Source organism: Chaetodon auriga, chromosome 13 (genome assembly GCF_051107435.1).
Source record: "Chaetodon auriga isolate fChaAug3 chromosome 13, fChaAug3.hap1, whole genome shotgun sequence".
Taxonomy (NCBI): domain Eukaryota; kingdom Metazoa; phylum Chordata; class Actinopteri; order Chaetodontiformes; family Chaetodontidae; genus Chaetodon; species Chaetodon auriga.
Window position 1 is genome coordinate 13,185,974 of NC_135086.1, and position 21,228 is coordinate 13,207,201.

Sequence of the window (21,228 nt, forward strand, 5' to 3'; positions counted from 1 at the left end):
AACCGTTTAATATAGATAAATATGTATGGATAGATAGATATGTATAGACAGAGAGGGTGACTCGATGCGTCTATGATGTGTCATGATGAGTTGTTTAATCTCAGATACTCTCATGGCAGCAAATGACGGAGCAGAAAGTCTCCTGTTATTTACCGGAGAAATACTGACTTTGGCAATGCTTAATCTTCATTATAAAGGAGTTCGCTGAACCTGCCCTTGACTGAGAGTCTTGATGTCGTGCCAGCTCTGTTTACTCCCGAGAGTGTGCAGAGTCGCTGCCTGAGCCTGATCCCAAATTCCTGTCCACAGTGAAAGTGGATAATGGGATTAGGAGCTTGTAGGGCGAGAACTGGGCTCGCCCGGTTTAGTCTCTCATGCCACAGATCAGCGCACAATGACTCCAGATAAGAATAAAGACATAGAGAACTTAAAAGTAGCTTCCATAGGTGGAATAGTGTGATTTACTTCAAAGCAAGAGAGAGGGAGAAGCTAGAGCTCTCAAGTCCTCCTCTCAGGGGACATGATGACAAGTATTCACTTTAGAGGGACCACATATTGAGCATGTGACTTTATTTCTGCGCTGTTGCATTTACATTATATTCAGAATACAAAATGAATGCGAAGGCAGAGGAGGAAGCAGTTCCTCTAACCTGAAGCTTGAATATTTTTAGTCATGATGGCATTGATTATTTATTATAATACAATATAGATACATCTTGTGAGTGAAATATTTTATTGTTTTAGCAGTTTTTTGCATTGAAATGTAACCAGGTGTGTTTGGATGCTTTTATCAACGGTGTTCGTTTGAAAGGCGCAGTTGTTTTTTTTTTTTTTCTAAATGGTCAACAAATCCCAGGAAAAGATCAAAATCAGCAATTCATTAGTCAGTCTTTCACTACTTTCTGAGGAACAAAACAGCTAGCCATTGTAATATTGACCAAACATCACTGAAAAAGGAGCAAATGGTCCGTTTGTTGTGGACTGTTTTCGGCTGAGGACTAATACTCAGTTGGCGCTTGCTCCACCTTTTCTTAAGTTTAAACTTAGCCTGTAATTTAGGTGCTATGAGTGGAGGTTTACACATCATTAAATTGAACCACACAAACTAGTTTTTATGTACAGTAAAGATTAGTTGTCACTAAATATTTAGATCCCACTGCCTGTCAGGTAACTGTTGCATAGCCATCAGAGCTAACTGTCAAAAGAAACGTTAGCTTGCTAATATACGTCTGTCCTGTTCAAACTGAGTAAAAGAAATAATATAAAATATGGTCGGCACATCTGACCACTTAATTAAAAGGCTTAATTAAAGCACAAAACACAAATTAATGTAGTATACCTCAAGCTACAAATGCTAATACTCATGATCTTGTGTTGGCTAGGTTAGCGTGATTGGATTTTCCATTCATTTCAATCTGCATAAATACCAGTAACTCTGAAACATAACTCTCCATCTCTGCATGTTTAAACAAAACAAAGTCAGATCAACATTTAATTAGCATGTTAATTGTATCACTTCCTTATTATTTCTGGCAGTTATGCTACAGTGGCTTTTTGTTTGCATAAGCTAATTGTTAGCTTTTCCCTCGCTGGTGCTGCAAATGTTTCTTAGCAACAAATTAACATATTACTAAAGCCTTTGTTGGTGCAGCCCGATTCAGCAAGTCACTAGTTTGAAACTAGCTAATCGTTGATAACTATTTATGTAAATCTAAGCAAACTGCAGAGCCCAGAGCTATAACCCTATAACTACATATGATAAGCAATAAGGTATGAGATATATATATGTCTCAGTAATGCATTGTTTAATTGGTTATTCTAGTCATGACCATGGAAAGAAGTAATCGTTTAGATGGTGCACGAGTGAGCGACCCTCTCCTCTTTATACACGGTCATAGATATTTAGGATAATTCACCAGCTGGTCAGAGCTCAGTGGCAGCCTTAGGAATAGAGTAAGCTATTATAGGAGTACGCTAGGTAAGCTCAGTGTTAGCCTTGGACTTTTCATAGGATTTGAAGACCATTATACAAGTACAAATTATATCCAATCCTATTCTTTAAATTTCATAGACATGGCGGATGCATTGGAGTCTACTGTGCATTTCCACACACATGTATGTAGACACATAGAGCCGTAGACGCTGCCTCTTTTGCCCTCATTCACACACTCTCTGGTGTCCCCTGAGGTTTTCCACAGTCCCGTGGAGCCAGCTGGCTCGGTGTTGACCTCTGCCCACAGGGGCTCATTGGAGAGTGATAGGTCAAAACACAGATGAAGTGCAATCACAGCTTGTGATAATGGGAGATGTGTCCCCTGGGAGAGCTTTAAGGGCTTCACACAAACCTTGGAAGTGACTGGGTCTTACATCCGGCCAGTCAAACTACTGTTTCTCATTCGGGGATCACTTTACAGCTTTCTGAGGCATTATCATGTCCTTGCCTTCATGCAGGCACGAGCGGATCAATACTCGTAAAACCCTCATAATAGAGAGCTGTCCCGATGATGATCTGGTAAACCTGGAGTTCTTAGATGAGGTAAGATTTAATGTGTTTATCTCATCATGCATTGATCGGTCCACGGTACAATCTTGTTGATGCTATGTGTGTATGTGTGTGTGTTTTTTTTTTTTCTCATCTGCAGGAGACGATAATCAGCCATCTCCAGAAGAGGTATGATGAGCTGCAGGTATACACTTATGTTGGTGACATCCTCATCGCTCTCAATCCTTTCCAGAATCTCAGCATCTACTCTCCACAGGTTGGTTATGGACCAATCACAGTGTTTTCCCCGTCACAGTGGAAATGATGAATGATCGCTCATCACATTTCCACTCGTCTGGCCTTCGTGAACACTGGATGTCCAAGGTTCTTATTTTTTCGACACCAGACAGAAGTGTCAACTCTTGGTCTTCACTCTAACGTCCATTCTAACTGATTTTCATATCTCACCAACTGTTGAATGGATTTTCATGAAATTTTGTACAGACGTTTATGATCCCCAGAGGCTGAATTCTACTGACTTTGGTGACTTGGTGACTTTTCCTCTAGCACTGCCATTTTCCTGAAATTTGGTCGAGACATTCACCCCTCAGGATCTGTAATAACACGGTGATCTCTCATCAGTTCACACTTTCAGTTTGTCCAATACTTTATGACCGAAAGCCTCCCAGCTAATGACGGTTGCTCAACTAAAATGGTGGAAAAATCCGATTTGGAACATTACAGCCAAACAAAAAATTGGAGAAAGGTGGAGTTTTTTGCAGTTGAAATTGAAAATAATGTGCCTCGTGTTTGCATGTGCTCTCTCTTAGTTCTCTAAGCTGTACCACGGTGTGAAGCGGGCTGACAACCCTCCACACATCTTTGCTACTGCAGATGCTGCCTACAGAGGCATGGTGACGTTCTGCAAAGACCAGGTATCCTACAGAAAAATGATTTGATGAGTAGAAACATCCAACACTGTGTCTGCCAGGTGGCCAAGTCTGTCTTTAAAGTTAAAAAGATTTAACTTTCTTTGTTTCCCTTAATTTTAGTGTATCATCATTAGTGGGGAGAGCGGCGCGGGGAAAACAGAGAGCGCTCATTTGATTGTTCAACATCTTACCTTCTTGGGAAAGGTATAGTAGCAGTGCAGTCATTGTTAAATCTGTTAATACTGGTGCTGAATACTGCATAAACTTTAAACTACCTTGAAAAGAAACCACGGTTTATTAAAAGAAACATCTTGTTGCTCCAAGGCAAACAACCGGACGCTGCGTGAGAAGATCTTGCAGGTGAACCCCCTTGTAGAGGCCTTCGGAAACGCCTGCACAGCTATCAATGACAACTCCAGCCGCTTCGGCAAATACCTGGAGATGAAGTTCACGCCCACTGGAGCCGTCATCGGGGCCAAGATATCCGAGTACCTGCTGGAGAAGTCGAGGGTCATCAAACAGGCTACGTATGTGCTGCTCAGGCTTGGTCTTATTGGAGTTTCCTCTGTCATATTTCTGATTACTGGGTTTGTTTACTTTCAGGGGGGAGAAAAACTTCCACATATTTTATTACATCTATGCTGGGCTTTACCACCAAGACAAGCTGAAGACCTACAGGCTGCCAGACAGGACGCCTCCCAGGTTGGCAGAGCAGTCTAACATGTTTTCTAGTGCTCCTGCCATCTTTCCCTTCCTATCATGGTGATTAACATTGATCGTCGTCATGTGCATCTGCAGGTATATTGACAGTCAGCACCGCAAAGTGATGCAGGACATTGTCTCCAGCAAACTGTACAAAGCGCAGTTTGATGCAATCCAGGAGTGCTTCCGAAATATCGGCTTTACAGAAGAGGTACATTAGTGCTTGATCAAATGAGTATTTGGTTGCAGATCATTTAAGTGCTTTGATATTTGTATTCTTTTTTCTCCTTTTAGGAGGTCAACTCTGTTTACAGGATTCTCTCAGCCATTTTAAACACCGGCAATATTGAATTTGCTGCCATCACATCGCAGCACCAGACTGATAAGAGTGAAGTGCCTAACGCGGAGGCCTTAGAGAATGGTGAGATCCGATACATCAGCCGATGTGTGTTCTTGTTTTAGCCGGAGAAAGCAGAGGAGGAGTGAGTTCGTGTCGTGATTTAGATTGTATTAAAAAGAGGAGGCTGTTTTATGTTTTATTCCTCCTTGTGTGATGATTTAAGGAGTGCACTCTGTAGTAAAATGCCCTCCTTCTCTGCAGATTTTTCTCTGGATGGATGATTTTTAAAGGACTTGAGTTGTGTTTTAGGAGGGAGCCTCTTAGGGAAATGTGTTCATGGGTCTCTGTGTTGTGTTTTTTATGTTGTGTAATAATCTGTTTTGTACAGTAGTTTGTTATTTTGTGCAGCGGTATGTTGATTGTCATATAAGCCTTTGTGGTCACTGTTATTGTGCATAATACAAAAGCAATAATGAATCAATCTTACTTGTTACACAGAAAATAGAGGGAAAAAACACATTTTTGATTAGCCGATGAAAGCGTAATATAAACCGAAGCACAGAACCGCTTTCCACTTACATATTAATGTAAAGAAGCTAACAGTAAAAGATGTTATGCTAATGATAAAGGCAGATGAGCTCTTGATTATCAAAATGATTAACCCTCTCCTCTTTTCCCGTCAGCTGCGTCTCTCCTCAGCATCGGCCCTGAGGAGCTCCAGGAGGCGCTGACCTCCCAGTGTGTGGTCACCAGGGGCGAGACCATCATCCGCACCAACACCGTGGACAAAGCTGCCGACGTCCGAGACGCCATGTCCAAGGCCTTGTACGGACGCCTCTTCAGCTGGATAGTCAACCGCATCAACTCCCTGCTGCAGCCTGACACGAATGTCTGGTGAGTGTGCGCTGGTGATGAACATCTGTGCGGACGTTCGCTCTTCTTCGATTACCTCGAGCGATCGCGCAGAGTTTCTGCAAGGCTGTGATGACCTTTATGGAAGTCTGCAGAGGTAGATGCAAACATGCAGAGGAGAATATCAATGGGCAAGCGCAAGACAAGTAAAAGGAGAGCAAAAAAAAAAAAAGTTTTAATAAATTTTTGATACAGAGTTGCGTGCAGAGAAAATAATGTTCAGATGATTAAAAAGACTTCAGAGAGACTGCAAAGAGGCTGTTCATTGATCCAAAAGAATTCCTTCATAAATATGAGCGTCGACTGTCAAGGAGTCGTCTCTCAGAAATGTACAAAAGCCAGAGTTCCTGTCTGCATTCCAGTCATCTCTGCTGTTTCCTTATTGCCATTAATAACCTGGTAGCACAGGCTAAAGGTGACCTCTACGTACAGTGGGTAATGACTGATCATGAGAAGTAGGAGCTCCAAGCACTGAATATGAAATGCAGAGCGTTAAGTCTTCATGCTGTGTTGTAGAAAGGAGCACTGTTTGTTCAGATATTGAAAACGACTCGAGGTTAAATCAATAGAGACTGAAATCAAACCATTTAAGAAGCTCTTTCTTTTTGACAGCTAATGTTTGTGATTTCTCGTCAGGCTATGAGGCCGTCCAGACCAGCACTCCGTATTTGGGTTGAACTTGGATTATCATGAAAATTTTATCAATTAATATGGCTGCTGGGGATTTGCTTGTTCCATTACATAGAAGAATAAGTTTGTTTGTCCCCTTTTCCTCCTTTGAAGTGCCGCAGAGAGCGGCATGAATGTGGGAATCCTGGACATCTTTGGATTTGAAAACTTCAAGAAGAACTCGTTTGAACAATTGTGCATCAACATTGCCAACGAGCAGATCCAGTTTTACTTCAACCAGCACATATTCGCCCTGGAACAGGTGAGTCTGACACACAGACAGAGGCTACGGACGGTATGTATGTGTGAATGCATCATGCTTAAGATCCACAAAACGACACCCGACAGTAAAACATATCGAGCAAAACAAATTCCCTTTAACGCGCTGTTATGGAAATCAGTCATTTTGGTTTTATTTGTGTGTTTTCACATCCACCAGGGCAGAGATGCTCTCAACATGAGCATTTTGCTTTTAGCCGGGCTGTGATGTACAAAGGATTGTTTGTACTGTTGTGCACCACCAAATGACTCTCTTAATTGATTTAATGAAGTTGTTTTCCCTGAAGTGCGAGAAGTCTTTATTTTCCTTGATGGAACTGAAGAGACATTAATCAAGAAGCATTTTGCCATAATGCCTTTTAGTCGGCTTTAACTTTGCAGCAGTCCTTTTAAAAGAAAAAAAACAAGGTAAAACAGGGTAATTTTATTTATATAGCACCTTTTATCACAAGAAAACTCAACCTGCCTTGCATTTAAATGCATACAGCAACACACGTACAGAAGAATACACTTAACAAAATGCAAACAAAGTGATTTACAGAGGCAGGATCTCACACATGAAAAGTGATAATGGTCCTTGCTAAGCCTAACCCTTTACACATTAATTGCAGCAGTGATCATTGGAAATAAGGCCTGTGGAAAAGTTTCTCTTCCACAAACAAGTGCGAGCTGCCCCCGATGAAGAGCTTGTGCTCGATGGAGAAGGGATTTTTATTTGGTGTAGATGTCTTCAGTCTTGCAGTACACAGAAGCTGATTATTCTGAATTAATGACTTAAACATGAGGACGGTTTAGATCCATTGGTTCCACTTTATTAGGAAAATATATATTTAAAACAAGTTTTTGATCTGAAATTAAATAGATGCAATAATATGATATGACTCTGGGTTATTTGCAAAGTGAAATAAATTATGAATAAGTAAGTGGCTCTATTTGTTAGTTCAGAGCTGCTCTGTGTTATGCATTCAGTAAAAGACTCTATTATGCTGTAAACTTCAGCCATAGACACACACAGCCGGCTGCAGCTGTTTGGTTTTGTTGATTAGAAACTCTTTTCCCCCCACATATTCACAAATTATATTTAGCCCAGATTGTTTAATGGGGTCATTTAGAGAAATCATTAACTAGATTATTCTACATCCACTGGTTCTAATTAGATGGAATACCAGAGCGAGGGGGTGGATGCCAGCCTGGTGGAGTACGAGGACAACAGGCCCATCCTGGACATGTTCCTGCAGAAGCCCATGGGCCTGCTGTCCTTGATGGACGAGGAGAGCCGCTTCCCTCAGGCCACTGACCAGACCTTAGTGGGTAAGACTGCAGCTCCTCCTGCAACATGCTCACACAAAGAAAAATTCACGCAGGGTCAGAGGTCACGGCTTCTGTGAATGTGGCTGCAGTTCTTGCCGCACAGTTGATAAGTTTTAAAATGTTCCTACCTGCGCTGATGATTTTGTGTCTTAAGCTTTTTTCTTCATTTCTCGCCTGCAGATAAATTTGAGGACAATTTGCGCTGCAAGTACTTCTGGATACCAAAACGTGTGGAGCTTTGTTTTGGGATTCAGCATTATGCAGGGAAGGTATGAAATGAGTCTTTGGATGTGTTTCACTGGTGTAATAAGAGTCCAGATTTCGCCGTGTGTTAACAATAATTCAAGTTTTTAAAGCGTCTGTCACAAACGGCACTTGGCGACTGGCGAGATGAGGCAAAGTAATATTCTACTTACTGTCTGTCTGCCTATAAAGTTTAATGCTTTGCACAGTGTTGAGATAAAAATCAAGCTGCAGCATGAGATCTATGTAGACCACAGCTATCAGACCAATTAGAAGTTATTTCAATTGAGAATTTAATATGCGAGATTAGGCTGTGCTATAATTAATTCATCATGTTTATTGACTTTCAGCGATGATACGATCATACTGCCTTTCACAAAATTTGGTTGTTTAAATGAATGATTCAAACTATAATTAAAAATATAACAAAATTAGTCTTTGAATTTTTTATTTTTTTTGCATAAGATGTGTGAATGTGTTCTTCTGATGTAGTGCAGAGCAGCTGAACACAGCTCACAGGTCTTTTTCCACAGCCGACGTTTTGACTTGTCATGGTAAGAAAATCACACGTGTTATTAACAACATGGCTCTGCTGTGTTCAAGTGTCCCCGTCAGCCATGACAGTGTGAAGGTGAGCCAGCCTGAACACGACCAGGACCCTGAAACTGAAGCAGCTAAATGGAATTCAGCCATCATCAGTTTGTGTTTTACCTGCTGTGACATGTCAAAATGTCTTCTCGTGTTCACACATGATCTCATTTTCCATTTGCCTGTTATGTATTGATCTCATTAAATTTACATTCATAACCAATTTCAGCCCAATAGAAGAGGTCATGACAAATCAGATTGTCTCTTTAAAATGTGAAAAAAAAAAAAAAAAAACAGAAAGATTCAGACTGTTTATTTTGACAGGTGATGTACAACGTGAATGGGTTTTTGGAGAAGAACAGAGACACCCTTCCTGCAGACATCGTTGTGGTTCTGAGGACGTCGGAGAACAAACTTTTGCAGCAGCTTTTTTCCAGCCCCTTAACCAAAACAGGTATGCTATGGTACAGGCCTCGGTAAGAAATACAGCAATGTAGAAGATCTCAGTCACTAACAGGAGCATTATTCCACCACTAACCACAATGGAAATGGAAATGGAAACTTTTCTTTGAGACAAACTATTGTTAACAATGCCAGGTTCTGACTGTATTACTCTGTGAATTGTGCTGCTGTCTACTGCTTCCATAAATGTTCAGGTAAGTGGGTTTCTTAAAGACGCGGCTCCCAGGCATCTCCTGGTCCCCCTTCATTTCAAGCCTCTGTGTGCCATGCTCGGATAAATCTGCAGCCTCCATTATCTCTTGAGAGGCTCAGCTCTCTGCACGGCGCTCTGTTTTTATTTTCACTAAGCTGTCCCTCTTGGTTTCCCACTGCTGAATGCTATCTACAGATTGTGGGTGCAGTGGGATATTTTTATGATAAGGTTTCTAAATACCCAGGGGATGAAGAAATAGTATTTAGAGAACACAAAAGCAACTCTTCCCACCTCTTTTCTGTTGGTTAAATGAAGGTAGAGTAATGTGCTCGTCATTAGCCGTGGCTGCGGCCTCCTGGTCACTTGACTTAGCAGAAATGCTAATAGATGTTTTAAATTATCAGATTCCCACTTCCTACTTTATTTCTGCTAAGCCACATTATGTGATTCACTTCTTTTTAGGGACCTGTAAATGCCTGCTTTCAGTCCCTGTGGCATTAAAAGGAGCTTCAATTCACAAAAGGCACCTTAGCCGAGACTCCAGTAGAAATCTGTGTGATGTGTCTGTAAACTTCAATTGCAGGTTGTGCACAAGGGAGCCTTCAGCCACTTCCTTTCTGCAATTAACGGCTTCAGAGGAGCACTCTAAAAACAAATTCAGAGAACACTTCATTTCAGTGCACAATGGCGCTGAAGGGATAGTGAGATGTGCTGTAATGTTTACTGCTGCCACCTCTGAGTCGGTTAGGTCTGAAAACGTCTTTATTTCCTTTTTGTTCCACTGCACTTCTGTCCATCCTGCCGTTTAGACTAGTGGATCGAGCGGATGTGATGATTTGTCGCAGAAACAAACTCTGTGTTGTGCAGTTTGATCCTTTTTATCCTGAAAAGCTCCAGCAGAGCTCACACTTACAGATTCCTTTGCATGTTCATTTAAAGGCACTATGACTGTGATGTGCTCGCAGTCAACTTTCTGTTATTTCTTTGGAGTTGGAGGTCCAATGTTCTTATTGCAGTTGGAGAAAGTGCAGATCATCTCATTAGATAAATGCTATGAAATGCTCTGCTCTGGCTTATCATTCTGGAAAAGATGGAGCACCGTTTAAAGTGAGATACAGTATGGCAGAAGAAAATTATAAATCTATTCTTCAGGGTAAAATTTGTGGGGGGATTTAATTTGCATTTTACTTCGCATTATAGATTCACTGTTATCTGTGAAATTACCATTATCTGGGGGGATCTGATGGAAATCTGCTTTACACCAGGGTGGTTTCACACTCTGGGTCGTCTCCTCGCCGTGTCACCACTAGGGGACACCCTCGTAGACCTGCAGCCCGACACTGTGGTGGAAGTAAAAGAATGGATCTGGGATGTCAAACTACAAACAAAGATGCAGCCAATGTTAATATATCTGCCAGGACACAAATCAAACTATGCTGGTACAGGAACAAGAAACCAGATCATTTTCCTCTATGGTAATGTTTGTTTAAAGTTAAAAACGGACACACAGTCCATGTTTATGTCAGCAGACCAGCCTTTTATCTCACACGGCAGATTGAGAACGCGACGGTCTGAGTATCGATGTGGTTCATGTTTGGAGAACAGTAGGAAACTAGGAGGGCCCCAGAAAGTAAAAAGCTCCCAGGCGGTGAATAGTGAGGCCACTTGAGCCCTGCAGAATGTGGGTCCTTGAGGCTTGGACATGTGGTGGTGTTTTGTCAGAGGAAATGGGATGTATTTGCATGGACAAATTCATCAGAGCCAGGGCCTTTCCCAGATCAGGGGGATCACAGTGTTTGAATTGGCTGGGCTCAGCAGGGCCTGCCAGGCCCTGGGCAGCCTGCGGTCAACAGTATGGGTCTCTGTGGGTGGGTGTGTGTGTGTGTAGCTGCAGGGCTGCCTGGCCTCGCTACTTGCAGCACAGCACATCTGCACACACAGCACCTAAAGACTGCCAGTCCTTTGTCAGAGCAGAATAAAAAATGGAGGATGTGCAGAGTGATGTGTGGCTTCTGAAAAGTTCAGACGGCGGAGTGTAAAGATTTATTTCCTGCATTTTTCCTCCTTATTGATACACACGAGAAGAAAGAACAACGGTATGAGAAAGACCTGAAGTACACCGGTGCAGAATTATTGGTACCCACACCAGCTGAGCATCTGAAATATTCATGTGATTAAACTTAAGCAGAGGCTAAATGTATGTCGAGCTGTACCTGCAAATATATTTTACTTAAAAGTCTGATTTAGTGGTGCATGTATGCAGGAGCAGCAAAGATTTTGGTTTTGTGTTTGAACTGTGGCCATTTACTCAGCTACTGTGCTTTAACTTGAGCATTTCCATTTTATGCTACTTCACACTTTGACTTCACTACTTTTCAGATTTGTCCGATGTGTACTCATGCTACAAGTTACTTCGCAGATTCAGATTCTACATAAAAGGCATGTGATTAGCTTTTATGATGATGCACCACCCAACAGTATTATCAGCTTCGCCATGACCTGCTACACCATTAATTAATAATTGACATGATATATAATAATATAAGATAATGCTTCTGTACTTTTGTACACATTTCAGATGCAGAAGTTGTACTTTCAACAGAGTAACACTTTATATTAAGGCACAGATATTCACCATTAGTTTCTTATTAGCATGCATATTAGTAGCATGTTGGCTCTTTATTAGTCTTTATAAAGCTCTTATTAATGCCTTATTCTGCACAACTATATTCTACAAGTACTGGATCTTTAACTGGAGAGTTTAACCTCCTTATTATTGCTTATTGATTTAAGTATTGAAGCTGTTCTACATTAATTACAATCTTAATAACTAAACCTTAGACTAAGACATTAATAAATGATTTATAAAGACTAATTAAGAGTTAATATGCTGCTAATAAGCAGCTAGTTAATGGTAAATAAATGGACCTTCATATAAAGCATTGCTGAGTATTTTAATGTTGAGGTATTGCTACTTTTACTTGACTAAACCATCTGAGTACACAGCAAGCAAAATTTGCTTCAGTGCTTATATTAGATACAGTACGGTGCCCCGAATGTCAACAATCTCAGAGCTCAAATTTCTTGTGAGTGAATTTCTGTCTTGTAAATTTTACCGTTGTAATACTGGATAAGTTAATGAAACAAGCTCAATACTCTCCGGTGAGATATCAAAGGTTATAAGTTCAAGTCCGTCATGTACGTCGAACAATTTACATTGGTTTTCCCGTCTTCACGTGAAGCCACAGCTGCAGATCCCTCGTCCCCTGCATCCCCCTCCGTCTGCCTTCATGTTAGGAGATCCTCCTGTGTAGAAATGACAGGCTTCTCCCAGCGATATGACACATTTGGCTCTTTGTTCTCTCCCAGTTGAAGCCTTTTTCATCCCAGTGGGCAGACACCACAGTCTCTCACTAGACTTCCACACACTCTCGCTACCAAGAGAGACACTCACTAAGTATTACTTTTGTTCAGTTTCTCCCCTAATCGTGGTATTGGAGAATGTTTTGAGTCAGCAGTGGGATTTTTGACGGCCCAGCACATCAATAGCGAGGAGCCAGCTCTCCTAAGTCACATGGTACAACATCCTTTGATAAATGCAACACTGTGTTGTGTCACTAAAAGCCAATTACACCATGCTTTTTATGATTGATCTGCTCTGACAGTAGTGGATGGCATTTAAATCAACAGCCCCCGGAGCCATCTCTAGGCATAAACGGTGGTGGTTATGGAGGGTGGGGAGGGTGGCGGGGGGTTATGGGTGCTTTAATCTCATTTGCTTGGTTGCTGAGTTGAGTTTCTAGATCACATGTTTTCAAAAAGAGAGCGGGAGAGCGGCGGAGATATCCAGCAAGCCTCTGCTCACTCAGCTCGGGAAGGCTGCTCTCTCTTACAACTTTGATTGTCCCCCGTGTCGACAGCTCGATCCACAGCTTCTGAAGTACAAGGCGCACACTGGCACTCATAAAAGCGTGTAGGGAGGTGTCATATTGAACGCAGGATTGCTTTTTAATCCCGAGCACATTGACTATTCTTGTCAATAGAACCCCAATACAACTGCCAGCTTGAGCTTTTTTTTTTCCTACAGGATTCTTGCTGGGCTTAATTTTCAAAGTGAACGCACAGATGCCAAGGAAGGCTTTTTCTCTTTCTGCCCCCCCCCCCCCCCTTCCTCCCCTTCCCCACACATTGCACTGCCTCACTGCGTGTTTGTCCTGGAAGTCCATGCCAAGAGCAACATGCGTGAAGCAGAAACGATCAGTGGGACGCTCCTCCACCGCCTGTTTCTCGAGACTGAATGACCTGATGGGAAATATTCTCCTTACCTGCTTTCCTCTTTTAATTATTAAGCTTTTAAAATCAACCTCTATCTTACTTTATTTTCATCATGCGTCTATGTGAGAGCACTGACACCAGTGAGAAGCGCCTCCAGCTGTAACTGGAAACACATGTGGCCTTTTTCTTTCACTGGGTCCACTGTCATAAGAACAAATCTTCCCTTTTCTTGCTCGTCTCTTATATGAATAATTATAATCCACATCATTAGACCAGTCCCCCACTGTATCTAAATTAGAAGGTCTTCTTTCGGGCCGGACATCACAGGTGTTCCCTTGGTTTCATGTCTCAGGAGACAGAAATCTTTGAGGATACTGTCTATTAACCCGTGCTCTAATCATCTAGTCAGAAGGGGATATGAAACCCGCCAGAAGAATGAATTAATACGACTCGCCAAGGAATACAAGAAGAAAGCAGCGAGTGTCCATTTGCGAGGCTTAGGTACAACTGTCATAGTTTCTCTCTTCGCAGCGCAGCCCCTTCATCTCCCCTTGATGGTGTCATGGAAGTGAGAGGCGTGAAAGCACAGTGACACTCCACGAGCCCGTTCCACTCGCAGCCGCTAATTCATCATGACAAATGTGCTCAGATGATCTGGCCCAGCAGCACTAATGGGGAGAGGAGAGAGCGCACTTCATTTGCACAAGACCCACTCCAATTAATCCATCCAGCTTTACTCTGGGCTAATTGGAGCGGGGCCCTCCCTGCCTGTGTGCTGGTAATATACCCGACACAGTTTAACGGCTCCTGTTCTCAAAGATCATACTTTTTTTGTGCGTGTGCGTGTGTATTTTTTTTTGTGTAGATTGTGCCGAAGGGGCATTTGAGTTTGTGAAATCTGTCCCCCTGATCCTAAACACAAGGCCCTCTCACAAACATGTGTTCATTATGAGCAATTAACTGCTCACATTTCCATGTTATCATATTTTACACTTCCCTTTCTTCTATTTTTGGGTTCAGATTCACATATTTTTTCCAAGCACATTATTAGCAAAAATAAAAGTGAATATTTAAATGTGACAGAATATCTCGAATTTTGTTTATTTACCGAATGCAAAATGTATTAATAGCGTAATAAACGAGCGGATAAATAAATAAAAATTAGCAGATAGCTGTCAAATACTAAAAGCAGTCCCATCACTAGCTTAAAAGACTGCTTGAGTCCTTTTGAAGTGCTCTCACATCATATGTTTTGGCTTGTTTTGACTACAGAAGAGAGAGCGAGTGTGTGTGCGTGTGCATGTGTGTTCGTCTGTCCCATGAGACGCCACATTGCTTTGGCTCACTGTAAAACCTTTGGCACAAATAGCGTGTTCTTTGTCTAAAGTTAGAAGTGGTCTGGCTGTTAATTAATCCATCATAAATTGATTTTGATCTCTCCAGTGTTTGATTGATGCTTCTAATACACACTTGATAGTGCAGAGTCCTCTGAGGAAGGCAGGCGCTGATCCAGTCTTTAAGTTTCTGGCTCGCTGTCAGGCCACGTCCTTAACAACTGACGCAAGTCTTGAAATTATATATCAGAAGCCGACTGCATATTTGCATTTTAGAAGTTCGCCTGTGCACGGTAGAAAATCTAGAACAATTGTTGGCCTGTCACTTCAGCTTTATCTTAAAAAACTTACAAAGGTTTTCCTCCTTGCCATACACGGCTGCTTGGGTAATGCTGCCTCCTGTGTCTGCAGACGTATTTTTCTAAAGGTGTGTGTGGCACATCTGTGCAGCTATTGTTTATTCATGGAGTAAACCCTTTGAAATGTGTTAAGATACTTCCCACTCATTATAAAAATCCTGCCACCCATGGATTAGGACTTTGATGTCACCAATCCTGCTTCAAAGGCTTCTTTCACTGCTATTAATCACAGTTTAGCCTCTGAAGATATAGCCAGAGAAAACATTTGGACATCTTGTGCAGAAACTTTGAAATGTTCAGACTGTCTTGCATATGCTATGTTCATATCCTTTCCGCTGTGTGTGGGGTTGTTGGACTGCTGTGCACGCAGCTGCACTCCTGAGTCCACGGGATTCAGCTCAGATTTAGGCTCCTTCTGAGCTGTCTTTTATGCTGTGCTGCAGTATTAACACTACTGTTAACCTAGTCGTGTAGCTCTTCACTTTGGTTTGTCGTGTTTTGAAAAAGAATATCACCTTAAAGTTTTTACGGTGTCTCCATGTGTGACAGTTCACTCTCAACAATCATTTCTTCCCTTTATTCACTCAGCTGTTGCAGCTCTAAGCTCTGAATAAACCCTGACATGAGTACTTATGACTGGATTTGAACAGGAAATCTGGCGACGTCCAGAGCCCGGGTCACCGCTGCCTCCAGATCTCTGCCGCCACAGCTCGGTTCAGGACGCACCAAGGTGAGGCTTGCGCTCCTGTGGCACAAATCATCACATCTGAGAACATACTGTTTTTTTATTTGTTGCTCACAGGCATTGCGCCATAAGAAACCCAGTAAAAAGTTGTGCTCTGAAGCATAGCCACATTAATTGACTACCCTGTTATGTTTGCTGTCTTGCTTGTGGTGATGCAGCATCGCCATCTGGCATTCGGTGTCTGCGACATAAAAGTAGTTTTTCAGACTTACTAACTATTGTTGTTTTGTTGTTAATGGGCACTTAAGTATTGTAAAAATGTTTGTGGGTCCTCACAAAAGCAGCTCAAATGGCTGCATCGACGTACTTCAATAAGAGGATAGTTTCATGAGTATATTCCACAATAACTCTTCACGTAGAAACACTGAAGGACTCACAAAGAAGTGTTTGCTTCCAGTCTCTTCTCTTGATTATGTTCATACTGAGTTTCTTCATGCGGTGTCTTTTTGTAGTGTTGCACACATTAGCTGTAAAGTTTCTTAATAGCTTTCCAACTTCTTCACCTCTTGACTGTTTTACTCATTTTAAGGGGAAACATTTTGTCAAATCATAATGTCTGAGATACGAAAGAGAAAATATCCTTGTGTGATTATTTTTACATGGTCTTCACATTATGATTTATAGCAGGAAACCCCTTAAATGTGAATTTCAGCCTCTTTGCTTCTTGTCTATCCAATTCTCTCTTCCTTTATTTCCATGTCACTCGCCCACATGTGCCGCACTCAAAGTCCCCCAAATACCTATTGAAGGTAAGGTTTCTGTTGAAAGTAGTGCAAGTTTCTAAATCAAAATCTATTTCTAAATCACCGATAAATGAATAAAACCATTCAGTGAAATCAGCTGATCAAATTATTAGTAAATCAAATTGAAACTGTAATTATGTTTCACTAACTTGGAGCTGCGTGCAGCTTCGCTCGTCTGACATCAATCACGGTCTGGCTCTGGAAAATGTAAATCCTTTCTTTTGAGCCACAATTCTATGTCTTTAATGTAAACAAATGCTCTGCAATGCATCTTTTTAGATTATAGAAATACTTAAGGTGGCACACAAACAGGTCAGAACAACTGTGGGAAAAACAGTTTTACTTTGTTGAACTTCCTCTAAGCACCTACTCAGTGATTCCTCAACAAGAAAGGCCTTCTTAGAAGCAACTCAGTGTGATTGATGTAATATGTATGCCGTCATGTTCTCAATCAGAGCTGGGGAAAAGTTGACAGACACTGACACTTACAAAAAGTTACCAGTACAAGCAGATTAAAGTAGTGTGACGGTTGTTAGAAAAAGTGGAAGCAAGTCCGAGATAACCGTTTGTACCAAAGTGTCAAAGCATCCGAGTCCTCCCTTCATGGAACTCAGAGACTGTTTGACGTACCTTTCTTTCTCTGTACTGGGATGAAATAAAATGTTAAGATATGCACTTTGCTACGTAGACTTACCATAAAATATCTATTGCATCATTAATTTTGATGAAGCCATGAACTGCGAAGGCCATTAGAAAGCTTATATTGTGTCCTCGTTAATCCGTCGTCGGCGAGATGACTGTCTGCTCGGTGACGGCTCGTCTCATTACTCAGAATGCTGTGCAATTTTCCCATGCCCCACAGCAGTGCAGAATTATTCTCTAGATTGTTAGCTTTAAGTGTTTATGGGGCTATGTTACACAGACGGCACAGTTAGTACAGCTGTGTATCCCCAACTGGCCCATTTAGAGGAAGGAGACCTGCTGTAATAACACCTTTATCTCTACAGAGCCCGCCGACGACGTCAGGTTGCAAATAAACTGCATCTCATTTGAATCTGCTGCATTTGCGGCGATGCTCCTGGCCTGAGTTCGTCAATGCAGCGTGTTCACTGTGAATGTTTGTGTTCAGGTGGACACCATGGAGATGATGCGTCACCCAGAAGAGACCACCAACATGAGGAGACAGACTGTAGCCTCCTATTTCCGTGTAGGTTTTTTTTTTTTTTTTTTTTTTTTCTCAATGCTGCTTACTGACAAGCAAAAGTTAAAGCTTCAGTAACTGCTGAACTAATAAAGCAGAAACGGCTCAGAACTCTGCTAATGTCAACAAAATGTGAAGTTTTTTTGAAAATAACATTATTAGACCAAACTAGCCTTAAAGTGTTGATGGCCTTAGGTCAGCTCATATGTTTTTATTTAATGTGGGTTTCAGTTTGATGAATTTTGAATTAGAGTTTTTAAAATCTGCTCATATATTTGAATGCGTGTACCGCTCTGGGTGATGTATGAACTTAAGTCTTCACACAGTCTCACTTGCATCTGAAAGGCTTCAGACTCAACCTTAATGTAAGAAAACAGGTTATGGCTTTAAAGTTTCTCAGAGCATGTAATAATCCTCAGAAATTATGTTCAAGTGTTGTTAGTAGATCATACAAATTTGGTTTACGTTGACCTACTGTATTAACTGAAGCTACTGTAACACCTGATAACAAAACAGAACCATAAAAACGGCTACAATCCACAGTGACGCACAACAGAAGTCATTTTTACCACATTAATCGCTTCCCTCCAGAAGTTTAAGATATCCTCATTGAAAGGTTTTACTTTGATAACTCACGTAGAAAATTCAGTGAAACAGCAGTGAAACTACTCGCCAGGTTGTTTTGAGTTTCTCCTGTTAACGGAAATTCTGTTCCCTCTCCCCGCTAATTTAATTTTGATAAATTTTTCTTTGCTGTCTCAATGTTAATTTGCCTTTTGCGACACTTTCCCTGTAGAAAAACATTCCAGGGAACAGTAGTGATTATAACTTCTGAGCCTCTGCAGGGCTTTTAATGTGAAACACACTGAAGATATGATGCGTTTGAATTCACAGCAAATAGCAGTAACAACATAACAAAACAAAGCCACCAGGAGCTCAGGGTGAGAACAGAAAACAGGGAGATGATAATATGATCAAATATACCTTCAGAAATAAAGGCCTGTCTCAGTTAATGTGACTGTCTAAAGGGAAAGCTTAATATAGTAAAACAGTGTCTTTCATCATTATCAGTAAGTTATTTAAAGGTGGACCGGTCAATGATTTTATTTTAACAATAGATCAAATGACTACATGTACGCGAGCCGACAGAGAGTTAGCCTCCTCAGCTCCGTGGAGTGTTTTAGCGTCCTTCAACTCATTGTTTTTGCTATCCAGTCAGAAAACTTGTCATTTCCAGGCAGCTTTTTATAGAGAAAAACCCCTGATGAACCCACCGGGTGGTGCCTGCTGAGCACCAAATCACAGACAGCAAAGCTGGCAACTAACTGTAGTTTGCACGTTTGCCATAAGAACTTCATATGATGTTAATATGTTGATATGATAATATAGATATTTTTTAAGGCAAAAGTAATAAAAAAAAAATCAATCAATGCAGCTTTGAACAATCACATTTGTTTCCTGCCTCGCGATTTTTAAAGATTACCACGATCTGTAATCCAAAATAAGACAAACTTCCGTCTGCTGATTTCGTTATTTATGTCTCTTATATGAGAATGGAAAAAGTCTGTCAGGTCCTGTTGGGACTGATTAACACTGTCAATTACTATTCAGCTTGTACTCAGTTATCAAAAACATCTATATGTGGAAAAAGTTTGTGTTTGAAGTTCAGATCATTATAATGGACTTTGATAATGTGAGTTCATACGATAACCGCTCTCTGCTCTTCTTGCCTCTGCCCACCGGTGTCTCATTGTGTGTCTGCAGTACTCCCTGATGGACTTGCTGTCTAAGATGGTGGTGGGTCAGCCGCACTTCGTGCGCTGCATCAAACCCAATGATGACAGGCAGGCGCTGTGCTTCTGCAAGGAGAGGGTGATGGTGCAGCTGCGCTACACAGGGATCCTGGAGACGGTGAACATCCGCCGGCAGGGCTACTCCCACCGCATCCTGTTTGAAGAGTTTGTCAACAGGTAAGAGCCGTATCAAGTCGGGCAGCACCTAGACTCTGCGGCGCGCGCACATGCCGAGCGTCGACACAACCCCAGAGATAGTGTAGAACAAGTGAGCCATGCTCTGCATCACACAAAAACACGGGCTCTTTAATTAGATAGGGGTACAAGTTGAGCTGAGCAAGAGGCTGACTAATTGGCAGTCATTAGTGATAGTGCAAGACTAAATCCTACAGCTCTTTTAACTGGCTAGAAACTCCAGTCTGGAAAATATGGATACAATTCAAACAGGGAGGAACTGTGATTATAAGGGGTGATGCATTTTAATGGATTTCCTTTTACTATTCATAAAGAGTTTGTTCTTAAATCCAGTGACCTGGAAAAGCTCAAATGTAGTCTCCACGTCCCGCTGGTGTCGGATTAGAACACAATTAAAACAAGACTTCATCATTAGGGGGACTTTACATAAGGGTGTTGTTTTTGTTTTTGAAAATGTGGGACAGGATATGATAAGTGTTAATAAGTGCTACACACTCCTGTTTCAATGTCCAACCCCGTATTTAAAAAGCCTATACCCACACATCCGCCCCAGTCAGGGAAAAATACACATGCTTAGACGAGTGTGGGAAAATGCAAGGAAGCTCATGTTTGATGAATTTTCCTTTGAAAATATTCCGGCCACCTCTAATGTGGAGACTTTAAGATGATATAAAATTTAATTAACTTGGGCTTGTGGCCTGTAGGAAGGAAAAAAAAAAGCTTTCAGATGGTTGGTTAGTCTCACTGCTTTAGGGAAACTTCAGAAATTTTGCTTAATTTTGGTGATCCAAAACTTTGAATGACCACATGTGTCTGTTCTGTGTCCTAGTTTTGGTCCCGATGTTAAAGCATTTGATTAATGGACGACCTTACGGATGATTTTACCGTTTTCTCCACAACACCTGTGCATGAAGTGTACGCGTGTGTGTGTGTGTGAATGAGAGAGTGTATTACCACTCCAGACTATTTTAACCTAGCTGTTGAATCCATATCATCCTACCTGAGCCAGGCAGAAGTCATACAGACAGACCCGACTGGCTAAACTGCACCTTTAGTGAAAACCGATTTAAATTTGTGCTCTCATATCAAAGGCTCGTCTGATGTTGCCAAGCAGTGCTTTGTATTTACCATCAAAGAAATAACAGGTATCAACAGGAATTAGAATGAAAGGCTGTAGACTGAGGCGGGGAGGGGAGTTCAAAGAAGTTTTTCTTCTTGTTGTTGTTCTTCTTTTTGACCAACGCCAGAACACAAGGGATGAACCAGTCCTATTGGAGCCTTGATGTCCCTGAGCAAACAGTTAGAGCCACTTTGTCCTATGCTGGTATTTTGTAAACTACAACAAGAGGATCAGTGGACGGATCCAGACAATGTGAGCGATAAACATGCAGTGAAGAGAGCTGATGAACACCGATAGGCCCGGGCTGATGGGCATTTTCTGTGGCCGCTGAAATAAGAGACGACGGTCCA

The 21,228-nt window shown here is 41.6% G+C and overlaps 1 protein-coding gene across 4 annotated transcripts in view; it reads left to right on the plus strand.

The window, feature by feature from the left end:
- Window positions 1–21,228, plus strand: part of myo3b (myosin IIIB) — a 62,884-nt gene that overhangs the window by 19,604 nt on the left and 22,052 nt on the right. For 2 of the 4 annotated variants that reach the window (XM_076747048.1, XM_076747049.1), the window contains 17 exons: window positions 2,452–2,536; window positions 2,643–2,759; window positions 3,313–3,417; window positions 3,535–3,618; window positions 3,739–3,941; window positions 4,018–4,116; window positions 4,213–4,327; window positions 4,411–4,537; window positions 5,140–5,350; window positions 6,152–6,299; window positions 7,474–7,627; window positions 7,808–7,896; window positions 8,783–8,912; window positions 15,732–15,811; window positions 16,555–16,575; window positions 17,699–17,776; window positions 19,535–19,740. In XM_076747048.1, coding sequence (XP_076603163.1) covers window positions 2,452–2,536; window positions 2,643–2,759; window positions 3,313–3,417; window positions 3,535–3,618; window positions 3,739–3,941; window positions 4,018–4,116; window positions 4,213–4,327; window positions 4,411–4,537; window positions 5,140–5,350; window positions 6,152–6,299; window positions 7,474–7,627; window positions 7,808–7,896; window positions 8,783–8,912; window positions 15,732–15,811; window positions 16,555–16,575; window positions 17,699–17,776; window positions 19,535–19,740 — 2,052 coding nt within the window. The remainder of the gene's footprint in view (window positions 1–2,451; window positions 2,537–2,642; window positions 2,760–3,312; window positions 3,418–3,534; window positions 3,619–3,738; window positions 3,942–4,017; window positions 4,117–4,212; window positions 4,328–4,410; window positions 4,538–5,139; window positions 5,351–6,151; window positions 6,300–7,473; window positions 7,628–7,807; window positions 7,897–8,782; window positions 8,913–15,731; window positions 15,812–16,554; window positions 16,576–17,698; window positions 17,777–19,534; window positions 19,741–21,228) is intronic. The other 2 variants (XM_076747050.1, XM_076747051.1) reach the window with 1 other exon arrangement.